Source organism: Ooceraea biroi, chromosome 6, assembly GCF_003672135.1.
Source record: "Ooceraea biroi isolate clonal line C1 chromosome 6, Obir_v5.4, whole genome shotgun sequence".
Taxonomy (NCBI): domain Eukaryota; kingdom Metazoa; phylum Arthropoda; class Insecta; order Hymenoptera; family Formicidae; genus Ooceraea; species Ooceraea biroi.
In genome coordinates, this window is record NC_039511.1 from 3,099,448 (window position 1) to 3,121,381 (window position 21,934).

General features: G+C 44.7%; 1 protein-coding gene across 15 annotated transcripts in view; it reads right to left on the reverse strand.

The window, feature by feature from the left end:
• Positions 1–222: 222 nt before the first annotated feature.
• Positions 223–21,934, reverse strand: part of LOC105284085 (phosphatase and actin regulator 4B) — a 227,287-nt gene continuing 205,575 nt past the window's right edge. For 9 of the 15 annotated variants that reach the window (XM_026970287.1, XM_026970289.1, XM_026970286.1 and 6 more), the window contains 10 exons: positions 19,031–19,240; positions 16,659–16,883; positions 15,631–15,883; positions 14,560–14,592; positions 12,270–12,415; positions 10,129–10,309; positions 8,319–8,374; positions 8,048–8,151; positions 7,633–7,805; positions 223–7,260 (listed from right to left, as the gene is read on the reverse strand). In XM_026970287.1, coding sequence (XP_026826088.1) covers positions 7,245–7,260; positions 7,633–7,805; positions 8,048–8,151; positions 8,319–8,374; positions 10,129–10,309; positions 12,270–12,415; positions 14,560–14,592; positions 15,631–15,883; positions 16,659–16,883; positions 19,031–19,240 — 1,397 coding nt within the window. In that variant the 3' untranslated portion in view covers positions 223–7,244. The remainder of the gene's footprint in view (positions 7,261–7,632; positions 7,806–8,047; positions 8,152–8,318; positions 8,375–10,128; positions 10,310–12,269; positions 12,416–14,559; positions 14,593–15,630; positions 15,884–16,658; positions 16,884–19,030; positions 19,241–21,934) is intronic. The other 6 variants (XM_026970280.1, XM_026970282.1, XM_026970281.1 and 3 more) reach the window with 6 other exon arrangements.

A 21,934-nucleotide genomic window follows, 5' to 3' on the forward strand; every position in this document is an offset into this window, starting at 1 on the left:
AGAGGAAAAATTCCCATGATTAGATTAAATCGCTCATCTGAATATTACGATGTAATGACAATTAATTGAGCGATAGTCAATAACTTTTACCCTACGTTTTGTCATCTTTGCATTTTTTTTTGCATATAACTCCATCTAGCTCGGCTCGCAAGATCTCCTGAAGATTCCAAGTCGCTGAAAAGGAAGCATCAAGTAAGTAAACTCCTCGCCGATCGCTTGGTCTCAGTTTACAAAAGTTTTAATTTTTTTTAAGAATAGTTAACAGTATTTTTGTTTGTTACAGTATCTCGTCGATAATACAATAAATTGCGATAATCGTAGTGCGTACAAACTAATAACGAAACAATAATGTATCCGGTTTAGAAACGCAGCGTCTTCCGAAATGAATGCGAGAATAGTGTGCTTTTTCTCTCATTTTTTTCCCTTATATTTATATGTATACATATATATATATATATATATATATATATATATATATATATCCGTGAATCTCTTCGTTTCAGACATTCTGCATTTCTCCCTTCGGTTCTCGGTGCGCTACGATTCCATATCATTGAATCAGGGGGACAGCTGCTCTCTCGAGAGTGCAATTAATTCAAAAAGAGAATTTATCGTGTCTGTATGTGTATGTGTGTATGTAATATATAATCATATATACATTATTATTCTTACATATATAGAGGATCTTTCGGTTTCGATATATATATAATACAATTTATCCTCCCAAGATTACGTCCCGTGCAACGCGTCAGCAATCGATCACTGGCCGAATGTTCCGAACCGAACGATGCTACAAAGGAAGGGGGTGGGGGGGGGGGTCCAGGTAAACGCCGACGAACAAACTGAACGGAGAGAAACGGAAAAACGCGTTCGTCGTGAGACGTTTCTTAAGAACATTGTGCAAAGCACGAGTCAATGATGCGAACGTGGAGTGCGCGAATAGTCACGTCGCCAGTAGTCGTTAGAGCAGTGCGAGGTAATTATTCAGGCACTCCTCCTGCGCACATTGTCCTCAACAAACGTCTGCCCCTAACGCTTCAACGTCCGCGCTTCAACGATAATTCCCGCGCGACGATAAAGGGAGGCGGGGAGATCATCTCAGCTTCCCTCGCGGAGAGGCGCGCAGCCGGCACTTTGTCCATCGCACGTCCCGGAAACGATCTTGACGTACCAGAAGAAGAAGAACAGAAGGAAAACGAAAACGGGATGAAAAATTGCGGGGGGATCACGTCCGAGGAAACGCGAACGTATATATGTATTTAATATACATGTTAACATATATTATTTCGTTAAATAATATATATTCAATGTGTATATGAAATATACATGTACGCATGTATGTACAATTGAGTCCTCCTGCGACTGCGTTTCCGTTGCGTGATACCCAGCGAATCGCGAATCTCGCGAGACTCCCGCGCACCGTTCCCCGTTCGATAGTCGCTTTTGGGGACCGCCGCGATCTCTGCCCGCGGAACAGAACGAAATTCGGATTACGTCTAATTGCAGCTGCTTCTATCCTGCGGGGGGTCATTTTGGTAAAAATCCTTAGGCTTGCCATCGCGCCGGATACTCGAGGCGACCGATTTCCCAACCCGCGCGGACCAGTTCCGTGATCGGCGACGACAACGATTCCGCTTCTTCCCTTTGGCAAACTGGCCGAAGAGATTCGTGCGACGAGTATCCCGCGTGAAAGCGCCCTAAAGCCCTATATTCGCGGTCGCGATCTCGGGGTTCCTCGGGGGCGTCGCAGGGTCGCCGATAAATCGGGGAACCACCGGGTCGCGCCGCCGTTCTTGATACACTCTCGCGCTCTCTCTCTCTCTCTCTCACACGCGCGCTTCTCCTTTCTCTCTCTCATGATCATCCTTAAATTACTATTATTCCTTATTGTTGTGTTACTGTCGTTACAATGCTTCACTATTGTAAGATATTATGATACAAGTAGAATTGCCCGTTCGTTCACACGGTTCAGCGATTACGACAAAAATTCACTTCCGTTCCTTGCTTTCCTTTCCCTTCCTCTATTTCTTCTCATTCTACAATCTGACTGCCTGACCACGGACACCGCGCTGGACCTCTGCTATTCTGCAAAACGCGAGGCAACGAAATTCGTATTGTTCTCGGCCGTTTCCCTCAGCAAAAGCGTTACGGAGATTCTGTGTGTTGTTCTTCTTGAGCGAAACGTTTCGTTCTATTCTCGATGGAGGAACGTGGACAGAGTACGCTGGAAATTTCAGAAAAAAGCTTCGAAGGATTCTGCTGATTGTGATCCGCCTGGCGTTGCACTTCCGGATCCGGTTTGCAGAATAAATGGTCCACTCGCGCGTTGCGAAACGCGAGGAGGAAACGGCACGGACGCGTGCGTCCGTCGTGCGGGATGAGGCGAACGGGAGAGAGTGCGCTAAACTTGGACGATAATATTATTACATTCAGATAGGACGACGATACATGAAGTAACTACGGGTTCGATGGTTCGTGACGCGCATCCGTGCCGTTCCGCGCCGTCGATCGGCCGATCATCTCCCGTCGTTCGATCGTTCAGCATGCAATTGCAACGGAGAACCAATTGCAACTCGCCACGAGCGAATGTAACTCCGTCCCTTTGCCCCCGTGCCGTGATGCGCGGGCCCCGAAACTCCAAGAGAATGTCCAACAATTGTCTTCAGTTTTGTACACAAAATACCGACTATCTGTGCTGGAAAATGCACATACTGCGTGTCGCGTTGTATATATGTATATATATATTTATATATATTTATATATATAATATATATATATATATTTATTTATTTGTATAGTATTTATATGTATATGGTGTATTGTTTTGCATTAGAGCGCGTCGTTATCTAAAAATTAGTATTTATAATTATTCACGTTTTACACATTGCGTAATATCGTGTAGCGTGTAGCAGTGGGCTCTCCTATCACGGTGTTTTACAATATCCGCGCGAATATATGTATATGTATATATATATATTTATATATTATTAATATGTACACAAAATCATATTCATTATTAGACATATGTTTCGCGTATCGTGTTCCTACCTTTCTTGCTTTTGTTCCACGCTTAGAGAGTGGACGCTTCGAACAGATGCGGAGATATGAAGCTATGTTCGAGAACGTCACATCAAATTGTCCAACTTTTTAATCTCGATGCAAAGATTATTTTACTACTGGCACATAAAATTTCTACACGGTAACATTACATCGAAAAGTTATTGCCATAGCTATTTTGGAAAATTATCCAATTTTGACCGAAAATTCGATCGACAAATCTTGAGGAACTTGTCGCAATTACCTAATCTTTTATTCGCAATTTTCCGAATTGAATCTTAAATTAAATTCCTTAAATAAGATTCTTATTAAGCAAGAAGGTGAAATTAACTGACGGAATCAATTCTTTTACTCCATCTAGCTCGCGAAAATTTCAATCATTAAAAATGCTTAATATTAATTTTACTATCATAATCATTCAAGTAGCACCTTTCTAAAATATATGCAGAGTGACAAAAGAAACGTTCTCGGACATAACTCAGGCTCAGGGAAAACACTGTCGGCAGAGACACTTCATTCAGATTTCGACCACTCTCCTAAAATATTTATTCGTAATCTCCCTCTCTCTTTCATTTTCATTCTCTCTTTTCGTATTATTCACACGCATACACTCGCGCACGGGCATTCACTCATACCGGCCCAGGCAATCCGGAAATTGGATATATTTATTCGACTACATAGTAGCCACAGCGCTCGACCAATGGAACGAGAGAGACACTTTAATCTCCCTGCTCATTATTTTATGACGTTCCTTATGACGTGTTTCTTCGCGGTAATTCCCGAAGGTAGGTGTCTTGTCCTTGTTACCTTCGACGACCTCGAAGTTGACGAATTAATATCGAACAGCTGAGTTCACCGACGGGTTTAGAGAAAGATCGACACGTTACACACCGATCCTCTCACCCCATTGGACGATCGTTAAAAACTAGGATCTCTAAACGAGGGGAGGAAAGTAGATTTCTCGATTCCGCGACTTCCGTTTACTTAACCCTTCGCTGCGGCGAATCTGCGCGGCGCTGAAACTCACTCGCGCGCGCAGGATCGGTAGCTCGCAAGCTCTCTTTTTGGTCTCGCCGTCGCTCTTCAGAAGGAAGGATGACTGGCGATGTATCTCTCGAATCGCGTCAATGGTGACATGAGGAGGAGGGTCAATTCCGCACAACTAGGGTAGGGCAAGCGGGGAGGGATGCAAGAAGCTTCCAGAGATAAGCGTGCAAGACATCGCACATCGAGGCACGTGTCCTTCCGGTCCTTTCTCATTTCCCTTTTCCTTTCTTTTTTCTCCTTCGTCGTGTTGGACTTCGTTCTTTCGATCAGCTACACGAATCTGAAATTTGCGAATTTGCGTGAGAACGCCGCGACTGGATATGGACGCGACCGCTTTCTCCTCGTTTCGTTTTCCGATTAGAACAACGGGCCGAACGAGGTTTTAAACACTAAGAGACTGTCGTCAGTTTACTACTAATTCTGCCTAATTTGAATTTTCTTCCCTGTCTGTATATTGCAGACAGGACTAATAACTTAGAGCTATAATTTACTGCTGACCCACCAGATTGCTTTTACAAGAGCGGAATGATCGCCGTTGGTGTTCCGTGGCTCCCGCGAGCGCGAGTTGAACCGACAATAAAAATCCCTACGATTTCATTTTAACGACACGTAATTCATTTAGATTACAATTGGAAAGAATAACCGAGGAAGTTTCGCTAAAGTATCAATTTCGTGTATCTCCTACTATCGTTACAGTAAATGCGTTTTTCGCGACACAAACAACCATAACGCGTTTAACGTGCAACCGTTTTACCGTGAAATTAGATTCGTCTGAATTAAAACTGAAATCACACTCGACGAGCTCGACGGGCACGGAACACAACGGACAACCGACATTCTCCCGCTTCGGATGAATTTGACAACAGTGCCGCGATTAAAGGCGCACGCGATCGAAATTAACGAGGACCACAGAGCGTCCTTATAGCGATATTATCGATATAACAATGATAATAATAGCAATAATATCATTGTCACTAATGTACACACTATGTATACTCCTGTACAAAGTTTAATTGCACAATGCATCTCTCTGATTCCCGCGAGAAGCGGAGTAACATCTAATTCATTTAGATAGTAATCGTAAGCGCTTGCTCCTCAAGGCAGCTCCACGAGAGAGTGATACCTGGCAGTAAAAGGAAAACAGTTTTTGTCGATCGAGCAGTCGACCGATTGTCGTAGACACTGATGATGGCTGTTTTCATTCCTCGCGCGACGCGTACGAAGAGCCTAACGGTTATGCTATGCACGATTACGTTAGCGAGTTCACAAGTGAACGAATGAATGGGTAAATGAATGAGTACACTTCGCGGCCCGCGGATCGGCGGATCGCACCGAGATCGTGCGCGAAAACAATGGAATTAATGGTAAATCACATGTCTCCTTCTCTCTTGCTCGGAATCTTGACCGTTTTAGAAACGAGGAATTACATCGAGAAACGATTTTGCGAAAACTCTCTCTGCTTCTTCTGTCTCCACTCCTCTTTCTTTATTCGTCAACGTATAAAAATATTAATACTAAAACGTTCTTTTTTTCCTTTGTTTTTAAACTAAACCCAACTCATTGTTATAGCAAACGTTACTTAACAAGATGACGCTTGCAGTAAATGTGATGTACCTCCCCTTCCGATCCTCGGATACTCGTTACATGGGTTCGAGAGTATTTTTCTTCGTGATATATCGATAAGACGTGTATCACATATTAACGCGTTTACGATGGCTCGAAACTCGAGAGACGTTTACGTATACGACGATGCCAGGTGACACTGATGAGCTAGCTTGATTGCAAAATGGTGTTTACACGTATGCGTTTTAAGGATATGTTCACACGCGCGCTCGCGCCATTTTCTGGAATTGGAATTCGCCGAGGTCCCGCGCTTCGTCGTAGAAAGGAACGCGATTAGTAATAATCTATACATAGCGCGCGTCGGTGCGCGTGTAACATGCGTTCCCATTACGCAAAATGTTTCTCTCTCTCTCTCTCTCTCTTTCTCTCTCTATCGCTAAAAACATGATCTTGCGCTTCTACATCTCCCATGATTTTCAAATATATTGTACAACAACGAAAAACAATCTATAAAATCCACAACACGGAACATTATGATTACGAGACATGCCATCAGAATTGCCTTCTGATTTTATTTTATTCGGAGTAAATGTGCTGGCACACCGAGCGTTTCTATAAAAAAGTCTTATCTACTATACAGCGGCTTTTGATTTTCACAAGCTTCCGAGAGCGGACCTAACGATAGATCGCAGTTTTAAGCTTCAGTGACGTCGCTCAGCGCGGAGGAAGGTAACTCGTAAAGACGCGTCATGCATCCATCTTAGAATTTATCGCGCGTCAAGATTCAAGAATATATCTGCGGAGAGTGACAAACGCTTCGTTTCTATTACCAAGTTTTCGTCGACGTCAAAGGGGGAAAGGAATTACAGCGAGTTCGATGCACCGACGCGCGCCGCTGGTGCACGTTCAAAAGATCTTCGTGAAGCTACGCGTAAAACGTAAGCGGATCGGATCAGCAAGAGACTGTGTTCAATTAAAAATTATCACATTACTCGATTATGATATAAGTTGACATCATTGATCGCTCGCGTCAAATTGTTCTCGCGACAAATCTCGGAATAAAATTAGCGCGGAACGTGCTTTCGGTTTGCACCAGCGTGCGCCACTGCCGTCCGATCGAATTCGCTGCTGGATAGACGTCGACAAACGCGGAGAGCTGTTCTCGCTGAGCGCGGGTGTGAACGACCCTTGAGAAAAGAAATCGGCGAGCGACCCGGCCGTTCGACCTCGGCGGGTCGGCGGGTCGCCCTATCACAATCTTCGTCGACGTCGCGATGGCGCTCGCCGTTGTTGACGTGTGTGAACGACGCGATGACAAAGGAAGGAAGCGTCGGCGAATGATGACGGCGGCGGCAACGACGAGTGACGACACGACGCAGCAACGTCAAAGAAATCACCGTCACCGATCGGACGAGTATCGCGCACTCCGATCTCAAAAATCCCGGAGCGACGATTCCTTCTTTCTTCCCCGATGTCTTCTTCTCTTCTCTTTTTTACCCAGCCTCAACACGAGACCACCACACTGCACCTTCACCTACACCCGCACCACACTGTAGCACCTCAACACATTGCAATTGTCATGGCCTATGGAACCTGCGAGCGAAAACAGAGAAGGCTGTTAATAATCACGAAGACTCGCGATAAAGTCAAGCGTATTGGGAATTAACAGCTGTTTGTTAATTATACGAGACTGAGTAATTAATTGCACTGGATAACAAAGTCTCTGTTCGATTCATTTTCGAAAGATTTGCGTCACATTATAAAGATTTATCGTATTTCGGTTTCATTTCTGGTAAATTGAGACGGTTTCTTTACACGTGCTTCGGATTAAATTTTCCTAGAATTTCAGCGGAGCATTTCAGTGAACGCTGATTTGCGGACTACGCTTTCTAAAGCTCTTCGCAAATGGATCTGCGGGTTTTTAATTTAAAGGGTTTCGCTATAAATTCGTAGAGTGTCGGGTACCTGGTGAGGTGTCGGCTTTCCTCGTGAACGGCCATCTCCGAGCTTTTAAACTCGTTCAGCTCCTTCCTAATGGCAGCCTTGTCCTTCGGAGTCAACCGCGTCCAGGGCTTGTCGGCTCTCCTGTCGTAATCGTGAGCTTGCGTTACCTCGATATAGTCGTTGAACCTGATAATCTGTAAAACGAAGACAGAAGTAGTATATCGCTCCTGGTCTTTAATCGCTTTATCAGTCCGTTATGACCTTATCAGAAAATAGCACTTCGGTTTAGTGACGCACGATGAAATATTGACTGAACTTAAACTCGACGATACATCTTTCGACATAGCCGGTACGTGTACGCCGAGTAATACGTATGATGCAACAGAAATCCGCGCTACTTCGCAAAGGAGCTTTCTCTCTTTTTCATTGCAATTACCTTTTTCTCCTTGAGCTCTTCAACGGTCGGTCGAAAACTCAGCTTCCGCAGGAGGTAGCGCTTCTTCTCTTCCTTTTGCTTCTTCTCCTCGGCCGGGCTTTGCTCTGAAAAGGAGAGCGTTGTTTCTTCTAATTCGAGAGCACTCGATACACAATTTTTCACGAGATCAAACGTTCTTATTTTCTGAATTTAGCTTTAAGATGGTCTACGGTATCGATCTCTCGGGATCCTCGTCGCTCGCAATTGAGGCGAATCGGCGGAGAGAACTTACTTTTTAAAATGTTCCTTTCCTCGAGTTCCTCCTGGGTTGGCCGCATGCTTAGCCGCCTGGAATGAGAATGGTACGTGAATCAGTGCAAGTTCATTGGCCACTTTAATCTTCTTTCGAGAGGTGGGCGAGATAGGTCGAGAGAAGAAGGAAAGAAAAATCCGAGGGCGCTAAGCATCTATCTTGCGCAAACAAGTGATTCACCGCGGCTCCGACACCTCGTCCCATTATCCGCGCGTAATCTTTTCGAGAGACAGCTGTTATTTCAAGCTCGCTTTCAGACGGGCTCCATGAGTCGGTCGTGAACCGGTGTTAATGAAAAGAAAACCGGATTCTTCCGAAATTAATATATTTACCTATTGAACTTCTTCCTTTTTCTTTTCCCTTCTTCTTCTATTGTCACATAACATATCCAAAACAATAAATTTAGCAGAGAAAAAACTAAATAAACATAAAGATAAGAATAAAAAACCTCGATTTTTAACATTGTTTTCTAATTTCAATCAATTAATATCTTATTTTACGATTTATCATAAGAGGAAACAGGACTTGGTTAAGTAGCGTGGATGCGTGAGTTTGATTTGTGAATGAGGATATTTTAGATCTATTTGCAGAGGGAAAAGCATAGATCTAGCTAAGGTATTAGAGGGAAGAGAGAAGACAAAAGGGAGAAGTAGTGAGAGTAAAGGGAAAACCCGGATAGAAGGATTTGAAGAGATAAAATAGAGTTTAGGTAAGAGGCGAAATAGGTAAGAGACGAAAAGCAAGGTTATAGCAGCACGTGGTGTAGACAAACTAAACTGGAGAGTATAATGACATATACTGGACAAAGCATGGACGGAGCATAGAACGAAACCGTATTGATGAGGTCTAGAAAGAGACAAAACGGTGTTCAGGTAGCGGCAAGGAGCCATGGGGCCATGAGGCACTTAAAAATTGCATTGATCCATCTGTGTCTAATTTGTTTTGCACAATAAACAGGCAAAAACCAATATTATTAATTATTTATATAATAATATCGCCACGTTCATATACGTTACACACTTATAAATACATTTTAAGGATGTCCCAACTTATAAGAATACGGTACTGTTCCCTTTCTGCTTAGACAAAATTTAACTAATGAGAAGAGACTAGAAAGAGAGATCCCTGTCCCAAAAATCTACTTCTCTCTTTCTAGGTTTCTTAACACGAAAGATCAAAGAAATTTTACCATATGCTCCGTCCAGTACCATATGTCGATGAGTAGAACGATCAAGGGAAGAAACAGGTGAAGAAGAGGCAAAGAAAAGAGAAAAGTAAATAGAAATAGATGGGAGATGATAATAATAATGAAGAGGAGGAAGAATAGTGAGGAAAAAAAAGGATAGAGATGCGGAGAAAGAAGGAAGATAGATTTAATATAGATATAAATAAAATAGAAACGAAGAGAGATGGAAGGAAAAAAGTATATAATGTTTGGTTTGCGATAAAGATATTAGAACGGGAAGACAGAAAGAAAAGTAAGGGAATAAATACGTGTGTGAGGAAAGTATGAGTGTGTTAAGGCTATGTGTAAACCAAATCTCTGCTTATTGGATTGTATCTGAAGTAGTAATAAATATTATCTATTTATCTATCGTAAAAAGAAACATACATTTCACAAAATTGTAAGATGATATAACATATGATATTCGAAACATATATTTTGTCATGAAAATAAAGACAAAGTGTCTATGTAAGTGTGTATGTGGGTGAGTGTGACCAAATCCCTTTATCTCGCGGACGCGATTACGTAGAAGAGACTTGATGTACGATCAGACAATTTCCGTACCTGATGAGCTTGGCACCAATTGCCTCCTTCGTCTCCTGCCTTTCATTATCCGTCTGCAGTTGAAGGATGTTCCGGTTGATGAGCTCCTGTCTGTCCGGTCTGAGGGCGAGTTTCAGCGAAAGCGATTCTTTGCGCGCGATCTTCGCTGCCAAACGGCCTGTTGAGACAGAAGGTGTCGAATCTGCATTTAACACGTCAAAAGCCGCCGTTCTATCTTTACCGACATTATTACTGATATAAATGATACGTTTTATATTTTTTACAGAATTAATTATTCCGCGTTGATTATTGCGAATTTAAATTAATCACATTTCACATATTCGGGATAATCGGACGCAGATTAAGATGCAAAATCGGCAGTAAGTTCCGCGCGCGAACGTCCATTAAATCGCGCGCGTCGGCGTTAATTAAATTTGCATCCGATCGCACGTCACCGGTCACTAATTACCCTCGATCGGCGAGCAGCTGAAACTGCGACGCAGCGACGGGGCGTGTTCGGCGGGCTCGATCGAGGCGCGGACGATCGACAACGTCGACGTGGTCCATATTGACAGCATCGTGTCATCGCTGTCGGCGCGCGGATGCGAATTCGGGCGAAAAAGCGCGCTGAGCGTGTTCGCCACTCAGTTCGAGATTGGAATTAACGCGCTCGGTCGCGATAATTAATTACCGTTGGCTGCTGCACCGGTCATTCTGCGTCGTGCGAATTGGCGAATGCGTATTTTAGGGATTAACGTAGTGCTCGTCGCGCGAGCGCTCTCCCACGGGGGTGAGTTTGCGGAGCGGACGCGTAAATTTCCGCGGATCGATCCGACTCGCGAGAGTAATTCGGCGATCATCCACCCACGCGCGAACTTGATGGCAATTCGGTAGACGAGAAGACGCGCGATAAATCCGCTCTGAAGAACGACTGCGGGCACACTGAGCGACTTGCCAGCTTTCTTCGGGGATTAATATAAACCTCCTAAGTGTCTACTCACTCGCACGCAGACACTCGAAACCGCGAACACGTACGCGCGACCCGGCGCGAGTATAATTAGTACGGTTGTTGAAGGCTGCTTCGGGCGTTGGGTAATCGCGCGGATGTTGCTCGCTCGGAAAATTGACGCGAAATTCCCGCGGGCGTTTAATCAGTGAGTGCTCGCGCTAGGAGGGATTACTGCAAACTTTTATGAATAATATGAAGCACATGTATAAAAACTTGTTTAATGAGGGACTTGAGCTTAACATACGAGTCGCTTAGCCATCACTTTCTATACGGAAATTTGCGCTCAGTGCGGTTGTGTGTGTGAATGCTGAATTGGCTCGCGATAAGCTCTTAAACGCGAGAGAACGAGCTTTCGACTCTTTTGTCTTAATTACCTGGTGCTGGCACGTCCAAGTTCCCATCACTTTGAATTTTCCCGGATCTTCGCGCAAATATCTGACGCTCCGCCACCAAGTTCCCCGAACTACCCGTGTTTTTATCCCCGCGCAGAGCAAAGTTTCCCCGACACCTGTGGCCGACAGAGGACTCGGCCTTTTTGCTAACTATATCCTCGAGATTTAGAGCGGTCCCAACTAGCGCTGCCTCCCTTCGCGAGGGGGTGAGTGCGCAATAAACGTTATCGCGAGTACGCGGCGCCGGACTATTTGTGAATTCATTCGGAAGTCCATTCACCGAGCACGTCGGGCGAGTTTGAAACCTCATATCTCGGCGGAAAATTGCGAGACCGAGAGGGCGTGAAATAAACATGGACCGTAGCCCGTGCCCTCGCTCGCGCTGCAGCTGCATCCGTGACCGTGCATTTTTATCGCGACGCACACGCGATTTAAGCGTCCGCCAGCGGCGGAATTTTAATGCGGTCTCTTGGGAGCCACGGCATATATTTATTTTCACGGGAGGAAAAAGAGAAAATGATTGATTCTCGTCGAGATGCGAGAGCGCGCACTCCGAGTAGTGCAGGCAGCGTGGCGGAGCAACCCGTCGAGATCCGAGGGAACGGAATAACATTTTCCCTCGCGTCTTCCGGTTCATCGAGACCGTCGCTGAATACATCCGGGGAAAAAGTCAAGTCGCGGGGATCCCGCAATTTGCGAGAAAACGCGCGCGGAAAATGTCGCAGATTTGAAATTCAATAAATCTGATCTGGCAAACTCACTCTTCTCGTCATCGTAGTCGTCCCTGTAGAGCACCTGCCCGTCGCCGGAATCGCCGTCCGCGTCCTCCCTGATGACGTACGGCCTCGCGTTCTCCTTGTTCTCGAGCGTGCAGGGCAGAGCGAGGCCAAATCTGACTGGTCGACTGCTGAAAGAACGAGGAACGGTGCGTTCCGATCGTTAATTCGGGTACCAGGGCTGCGTTCCCGCAGACTGACGCTACGTGAACCAATGTTCTACTCTACGGTGCTACGAGAGAACGTGATGCTTGTATGGGGGTATATATGCCGGGGCGAGGACCGGAGGAAGAAGAGAGGCGAGGTAGAGAGATGCATAGTGGGTGCGACACGAGATGGGAAACAGCGGGGCGCGCCATGTGAAATCCCCGCGACAAATCCTCGCGCGCAGATTTTCACTCCCTCAAGTCCCAGCTGTTGCCATTCGACACGTTGAATACCGTGTGCGCGAACTTTATTGTTCGCGATTGTGTTAAGTTGCTGCTGCTAATGTTACGTTATACGCAGTCCATGTCGTCGGAAAATTTGCTGGAAAAAGTTTCGGATACACAAGTGGACAAAGAGAGGCAATGAGAAGAAAAAGTGATAACGTGAGCGTGCCAATTGTGAAAATTAATACGAGTCGGTGTTCAACGTGCACGAATCGGACCAGGTTCCTTCATACGAGTGCGCTGTGCGCTTGCCGCGCGAGAATTCTTTGTAATCTTTGAATTTAATTACTTAATTTAAACTTCGAAAATCATATCACATCGTGGCAAGTTCGTTCTTGACGATGAAGAAAATTTCGCGCAAGAAATTGTAAATATTTCGCAAATATTTAACGCGAGCACTGTTCTTGACTGCGTATGCAATTTTGACAAGTCAAGGCCTCTCCTTCGTCGCCTCGGTGTTTTATCACGAAAATATCTCTCCGATAATATTTGTAGTAGCAATTTCCAAAATTTCTTGAGACTCACAATCTTTCGATCATGAAATCAAAACATCAAAAATTTCCCGAGAACATTTAGAAATCCAAACACATCACAGTCCGTGCCAATAATAATTTGTCGTTACTTTTCCACTAAAAAGCTTTATCTAATGTTTAAATTTCACTAAATTCTGGACTTCCTACTTCTCGAGCGGTGCGTGAAACGTTAGAAGCGAGATGCCTTAGGCCAAATACCTTCAAAGCGTGTTTATCGCTTACGAGAAGCCGGCTCAAAGCGTCAAAGCTGCGACAATGTGACACGAATAGGAACATCGGCAATACCGTCGTTCCTCCTAATAACGTGCTTGAAATATTTTGATTCTATATTAGAGAAAGGCACGCTTTAGCTTTAGCAGGTCTTTTGAATCGCTTCGCAAACAAGAATGGCTTTCACAGCTAATTACATGAGACTTGTTTAATTATTAAAAACACACGACAACACCTCATTCCCATTTCGCTCGTGAAATCCCGTTCGTCTCTCCATAAAAATCACAGCACGACACAGAAGCAATTACGAAGAAGAGTAAAATATCCATTAGGATAATTATAAGTTAATTAACGCAAGGCTCTGTAAATAGATATCCATCCGCATTGATCAAACCACGGTACTCAAAGGTGAAATGCGCCACAGAAATAATTTTACAATTACCAATGTTTATATAAAAAGGCCTCATGCTTTCATATGAAAGAATTAACGGGGATGTACAAGTGACATATCAAAAATACGTAATCAATATCAAAGATAAAAATACACGGGAGATCCAAGGAGGGAGACACATACTCACGCATATGAATAGAACGGCGCGGCGCATTCAGCGTTAATTAACATCTCCTCGCAATTATCCGACCTGCACAAATTGCGAGTCGCTTCGCGAGCAATGTCGTCGACGAATGACGGATGATGCGACCCGCGGGATCGATCGATCACACGGAGAAACGAGAAAATAACCCGCAACTTGGCTGGCCCACGCGATATTCGGCTTGCGTGGTGTCGTCACACGTGATCGAACGGTTCGGCGTGACAAGCGACTCAGACCAGAGATCTTTCATGGGTTTCCCTGAGGTTTTCTCATGCTTAAAACGTTCGGACGTTGTACTGTATCATGCTCGCGTGATCGCGAACCGAGTCACCGAGAGAGATGAAACATTTTTGGGCTCTCTCTTGCGTGCGCGCGTTCGGCCAGGAAAGACGTAAAGAAAAAGAGACAATGTATAATATATAATACATATATACATGTATCTAGATTTATATATATGTATATACCAATCGGTTCGCAAACATGCTTAGTTAGACCAATGCCCAATTACCATATTCTCATCCTAGGCCTCAACGGTGGCCTTCTGGTTAAGCATAAGAGAAATACGATGCTTTACTAGTGACTGACATGTTAAATGACGGGTGCACGAGATACATTCCATGAATACTCGTCGCCCGGGACGTTTCCCTTCAATTCCCGTCTCGTATGTTCGAATTTCGCGAAAACGAAGGAGTTTCAAAGAGTACGCGAGATATCTTGAAGAATCGGCTGGTTGGTGAATGAAATTTTTTCGTCGATTACGACCGCCATCCAGGTGCAATGTAGGTCGACGTCTGGGAGATCGTACTCCAGGCATACGATGCGCGAGATGCAAGAACTACTAAAAGCAGCGAGACGGGAATTAAAGGACTGCGTTCGGAACAAATTAGGGCTCTTCGACGTCCGCTTTTTACTCTTTTCATTATGATCGCAACAATAGCGAGGTACTGAAAACCCGCTCGCAGACGCGACCGTGGATGCTTGCCGAAGCTTTCGATGTCAAACAACAGGAGCCGCGAGGGCTTTGTGCGAACACGGAGGCGATTTTTAATTAAAGAAGGGCCGGTGTAGAAAGCGGATCGTCTCTCGGCGAATTCGCGCCGGGCGACACCAGAAGAGCGCCCGATTCTTACGGCGAGTTTCGAGTTTCGGGTTTCAATGCGAAGCATTCGAGAGGAATCCACGGATGCTTCTCATTTCCGTTTCGTGCTTCTGATGCCTGATTACCGTTGAAACCATCCCGACGCTTCTACGTTGGTTCAAAGCGATCACAACGATTCCGCGCTCAGTGATATCTGAAGATTTATTTCGAAACATCTAACGCCTTTCAATCAATAAACGTTATTCTTATCATCAAGATAAAAGAGGCGATTGCGTCCAAATATTTGATCAAAATCAGAAACAACTTTCTTTTTTACATGCAGAAGACATGTCTACAATTAATTAACATATACACTTCGAATCAACGTATCAAAATAATTTCGACAAATAAAAAGAAACAAAAGAATCGGGTTTCCTCTCCCGAACGCTTCGGATATACCCGAGCAATCTATAAAGCAAATTATGAGAGGAGACGACTAACTTGAACGAGGCATGGAGCTCCTGGCGAAGCGTCAACGGCCTGTTCTCCTGTGTCGGCGTGTTCTGTGGCGTGCCGGGTCCGCTTCCGGAACCCCGTTTCTTCAGGACGCTCTTCAGAGGTACGGCGTGGAACTTGGGCTCCTTTGCCGGTATCTCCTCGACACGGGACGTGTCGATCGACGGGTCCGGCTGCGACACCCTGAAGACGTACATGTTGTCGTCCTCCTCCTCCACGTCGACGTCATCTTCATCTACTGAGAATGACAATGACAAAAAACGTGTAATCACGGTGTTCAAAACACAAGAAGATTGATGTAAGCATCATATTCTCCTGTTTCACATTTAAGTTACACGCAAATACTTGAATTTCTTCGCAAAATTAAACAATCGTCTCGTCGTTTCATGGACATTCGGAAAAATAAGAGACAAAATTCAATGCTTGACGCGTAATAAAAATAAAAGTATAAAAACATACAATGAACACATGACGTATATTGTGTAAACGTGTGGAGATATGCCAATTGCTTTTTCAGATTCTAATTACGCGGCAGGATACACACGGGGGTTAATTTATGCATATTCGGGGACACAATCATAACAATCGATAGTTAATAACTGGACACGCATCGCATAGACGTGGGTGCGTCGATGCGACACGAAATTGCGGTCGTCAATTAGTGCAGCCCGGTAATTTACGACGAAATGAAATCCCCGGTAATGAGATAAACAGCACTAAATAATTCCATGATAATATGTGCCATTATATCGGTGGTAATTTTATAACTATCATGATATCGCGTTACTGAAGATCAAAATAATTTCGATTATAGAAACAAATGTATTATTCACATGAAACGTCATATCATCCAGCAATCGTGGAGTTCATCGATAACAAAGATAATTCCGATAAACGACTGAGTTCCTAATTAATTTTTTTCGGAGCAATTAATCACACCGTGCGTGATTAATTGCTCCAATCAGAAGCTCATCCACCGACTGACATTAACTCTTCATTACGGATACACTTACCCTCATCCTCGCAATCCGAGAGCGGGATTTGCCGTTGCCTCGTCAGCAGGGTGGGACTCGGAGAGCTGAACATCGGCGGGGGTGGAATCGGGCCGATTTCACTTAATGGAATCGGCGGTTCTGGGAGTTCCGACAACATCAGGGTGGTATTCTGAGATGGTAACGGGTAACACCTCTCGATCACCTGCTGATTGTCGGCACTCTGATCCAGCACCCCCTTGTCCACTGGAAGCAGAAAGAAACGCACGGTTGAGAATACAGAATAGTCGGGGTGAATCGCGTGTGTTTTGCGATATTAAAACCGACGCTACGTCAATTATTTCGGAGAGATTCAAGCCAGAAAGAGTATGACCGAAAGAAGAACGCCTCCGTCCGACGAAGTTCTGCGTTCTGAAGCCAGTTGTTTCGAGAAACGTGATTCATCGCGCAATGCAGAAGCAACAATATCTTGGCAAACGAGCGGAAGCCGCAGCGCTCGTCGCAGTTGCGTAGCCGTGCCGGGCTCGTGTCTTGCGAAACGTCGTTCACGGCTTCGACGAATTTGTTTATTATTAAATCCCGTTGCCGTACGCAACGGCAGCGGGTAAGGTAGGAAAGAGACAGAGAAAAGAACACCGAGCGGAATTTTTAATTTTGCCGCTTTTTGCAGCATACAGCTGCGAGGTGTTCTTTTCGAAATTACATTTGCTGCGGATAAAGGAGGTATAAAGGCTAGGATGTTTTTTCATGAATAACAAGCCCGGTCGTTGCACAGCTATCGGCTGGAATGCTAAATAACTCGCGCAGAAGCGCGCGTGGATGCTCGCTCGCGTTGGCCATTTGATAACGTCGCGCACCTAAATTCTGACACAAAAGGGCGAAGTTCCAGGCGGTACCGGCCGAGATACTTTAGCTACCACGCATTCTCCCTGGGGACGGTCCAGCCGCGCTTGATCACGAGCACATATTTCAACATATTTGCTCCCAACTTGCTCGGAGATTTATCGTACACGCTCATCCTGCTCGCTCAGAGAATTCTGAACCACGCATGCATGGTTCATCTTATCGCACGCACGTTTACGCAGCGCACAAAGTATCAGGCCAATCGATCTCAAAATTGTTTATATAAGTGACGTTATTCTTAGCTTTCATCCGAGAATTAGGAAAGCGACGTCGATGGTAACTTCCTAATTTCTCATGAAAATCTCTTTCGGGATTCGGTTCTTCTGATTTCTTCTTTACAAAAATGCAGAGGTAAAACAATGTGAATATTGCGCTGAAACGTTGGTCAAGATATCACATCGATTCCCTCGGAAAATTGCGCGCGTACCGTAAATCAAATGAAATACAATTTTTGTTCGTTACATTGGAAATTTCAATATGTGGCCACTCGTCTCCGTGTGATGTAAAATGCAATAGCCGAACAATTTTTTACACCTTACATGCAGCCAATTTGATCGCAGCTGATCCGATAGATAATTCGGCGTTCAGAGAGACACCTAATGACTCCTCTCTCGAGTACACTTAAGTTCACTTTATCGCAGCCAACCTCGAATAAATGTTATTAAAAATCTCGCAGACTGCGGCCCGAGATAAATAACGCCGTGCGCCGTCAAAGGGCCAACTAAATCCAATAACGAAACTTTCTGCGCTCATGTACACCCGATGATAATTGCATTCACGAAGCGCGAATTCGTGGCAACTCTTCATCGCTCTTCGCCGGGCACGAGAATAAAAGGATACTATTATTGCTTACAAAGTGATGACTCAAACTACAGAGAGAATACTCTTATTCCAAAGTTTCTTGAAGCTGCATAGCGATAGCGGATATAAATCCAAGTTTGCGCCGGCCGATGCACTCGGATCTTTTGTACGCAGCTGCGGAAGTTTTTGCGCGCTAGAAGTTTTTAAGATGATTACGAATCCGCAAACCCGCGTTACAGACAGCAGGCATAACTTAACGAATGTGACTACCATATCAGATACTCTGAAACTCTACTAATTATCTCACGATGTGGCAACGTCTGCAAGCACTTGCAAGAAGAAGAATATCCTCGTCCTGAGTGGCTGCTGAGACGTACTAGCATTATTCCTTCCAAAAGAAACGCGTCTGGTGTCTTCCTCCTTAGAAGGCGCGTCTAATCTCGTAAAATGTAAATTTATATCTCCTTATTTCCTCCCTCCCTCCCTTCCGTCCACCAAGCCTCCAGCGACGTTATCGATATCGGTACTTCACCGTGAAATCGCTTCGCGTTCTGGTTTTCGACGGTTTCGGTGCGAGACGTACGCTTTCCCAAGCGATACTGGTCGATACCATCGGAACTTTTCTCTGAGCGACGACGATCGATACGCGTGAGTAGCAAACGCAGGCCGACACTCCGTGTGGTACTCACTGTCGAACAAGATCAGCCTCCTAGCTACCACCCTGGCGTCGAGGGTGTTCGGCCTGTTCGGCTTTTGCTGGTCCCCGTGATCCGGGACCGGGCCCGTGACCGGCGCCGCCGGGCCGGTCGTGGCCGAGCCGAGATTGGCGGCCTGCGGCTCGCCACCGCTCGGCGATATCGCGCCATTCGCACTCTGTTCAGTCTTTTCCTTCTTCGGCTCTGCAACAGAAAAAAAAGTTCGGCACCGGTCAGAACCGTAGCGTGTATGCATCGGTCACCGGAACGCGGCTGGTCCGATCCCACGCGAAGATCCTTGCGGACGGAGAAACGCGCTCGCTCAGAGAAAAATCCCGTCGCGTCGCGTCCGCGAACTCGTCCAGGTATTTCGAAACGGACCTCCGCTTCTAGGGCGAACATAGTTATCCCCTCGTTTCTCGATTGATGATCGGAATGGCGTATCCGCCTTCTTCATTCTGGCAGAACTGCTCGTTTGCGCGCGAGTAAGAGTAGATAGACTTTAATCCCCTCCGAGTCATTCGCTGATCGAAGGCGATGCCGGTAGATACAGAGGCGAGTACGTTTGCTCGCTCGGCTTTAGATGATATTTGGATAATTTTATAATCTCCCACAGTCACGAACTAATTAAAAGTTTAGCGCTGACATGAGCCAGTAGGATCAAATCGCTTATTACTATCGGCATCAAGTACATTTTCTATCCCAGGCTTCCATTGTCGGTGTTAATAACAGAGTAAGTCTGTTATCGATATTAATCATCGGAATTATTTATTCGTCAAGTAGGCGTTTGAGTAATCAGAGAGAAACCACGGTCTCTAAAATCTGTCGTAGGCGCTCGCACGGAATCGCCAGAGAGATTTTCAAATTACGTACGTTTCTGTCTTCGGCCGATAACGGACGTTCCACTGACTGGCAGTCGCCGGAAATCTGTCCGCCGTTGTGATAGTTTGACATATGCGCGGCGATGCCATCGTGACATCGCGAAAAAGAATATGTCGATTTCGCAGAACCGACCGAAGCTGGACATATCGAGGCGTGAGTGGACAACAAAGGGCTTCGAGCGTTTTGCGGGCTGTCGTTATCGACCAGCGACTGTCGGTTTTACGTTGTGGATTTTCAGAAGTTGATACATTTCCGATCCGCCAAAGGCAGCAAGGAGTTCTCAAAAATTCGCTTTGTGCCGCTACGGATTAATCATTCCGAAGGCTCCAGGTCGCTGCGCGAGATAGCCATTCCGATATATATCGTCCGTCGATTGATACTCGAATGTTTTTTAACGTTAACGGTATACATCGAATATTTTTTCTTTTACTACTGTGTCCGTACTATAAACTCTCTCGATTTTTCAAACGTATGAGTATTTTATAAAGAAACGATTTCGCGTATAAAGGATGATGCCAATACGGATTGTTACAGACGATTATCGATAGATTTGAAGTATTCAATGATACATTAATCACTTGCAATAAAAACAATGAAATATATATTGTACATTTTGTTAATAACAAAACACTATATAATCTATATAAATTGTAATTATCCGAATGTGATTATCAGCAACTGTCAGGAGGGATGTCCTAGTTCCAGTCACGAAGGAGAGTACCAATCGGAGTATGGTCGATCGTCTATGAAAAATCTCGATATTTATCGAAGCTGTTTGATTTTCGAGATAATAGCATCGGTATTCACTATTTCTTAATGTATATATTTTCTGCATTGATACGTATTGGCTCATCTTATATTATCTATCTCTAAGTATTTTCTCTCTCTCTCTCTCTCTCTTCATCGTATTATAAAATAAAAGGAATATCGTTTGAAGCGTCAACTCGCGTTGGCTCGTTAAGTTTTTTTTTCTTACGTGCAGTTAATTAACTCTTGGGCTACTCAGGTTTATTAATGTCATAGTGATGTACACGCTCTCGTTTAATTAACGTGGCAATTAATTTCAGGTGATTGTGAAAAATCGCGAGTAGATATGTCAGCGAGAAGAGAAACTAGTCGCAGCTCGTGGTTTCCTGTTAACTTTCCAGTGTCAGGGATTTATCACCACGGAACGGAAAACTTATGATGTATAATTACAAGTTTAATCAGGTCACTTTGAGATAGTAATTATTGTAAACGTATGACCATAAAATTAAAAAAGAATACATATTTTTTACACGAAGTAAGAATCACTTGATTTTCGTAGAAATAACGATATTTTTTAGTTTCGTTTAAACAATAACGCTTTCGCGCAAAGTTCGGCACATACTCCAGCATCCCTTTAAACAGTATTTAATGACAAACGGAAATTATCACGATCGTCGCATTATATCTAAAGTGCAATTTAGTAGTATAATACGCGTCATCGAGTACATCACAACAAATCCACAGATTAAGCTCCCGGGAGGAATAACACCCCCCGCAGGTCGAGGGCGAACGTAATCAAATGGTGCGCTTGGACAGACGCGGTAGTATAAGAACCGTGACACTGTTGGCGAAAATGAAGCGCTACACGCCCGCCAAACATAGCGTTTGCAACGAGATTGGGAAGTAGAAGATACGATGATCGATGCAATTACGACAACTGCAGATGCAGGTGCGTGCGACGTGCAAACGTCATATTCGAGATTGAAGTCGGTTAAACATCCGCAATATCGAGATCGAGCACGCGCGGCGGTCGCACAGTCGGTCGGAGATTAAAGCAAAATTAAAGCGGCGCGATTGATATTCTGGTGAGAATGTGCGCGTCCCGTCTACATCATTCACGGCTCTTTTACACCACAAAGGCGCCCGGCGTAAATAATTGGAGACGCCAGAAAGCGCGGAGATGAGTTACCATAGGTTACCGATAAATATTAAGTCGCGGGGTGTCATGAATATTGCATAAAAGACGAAAGTCGGGAAAGGGGCGAAATT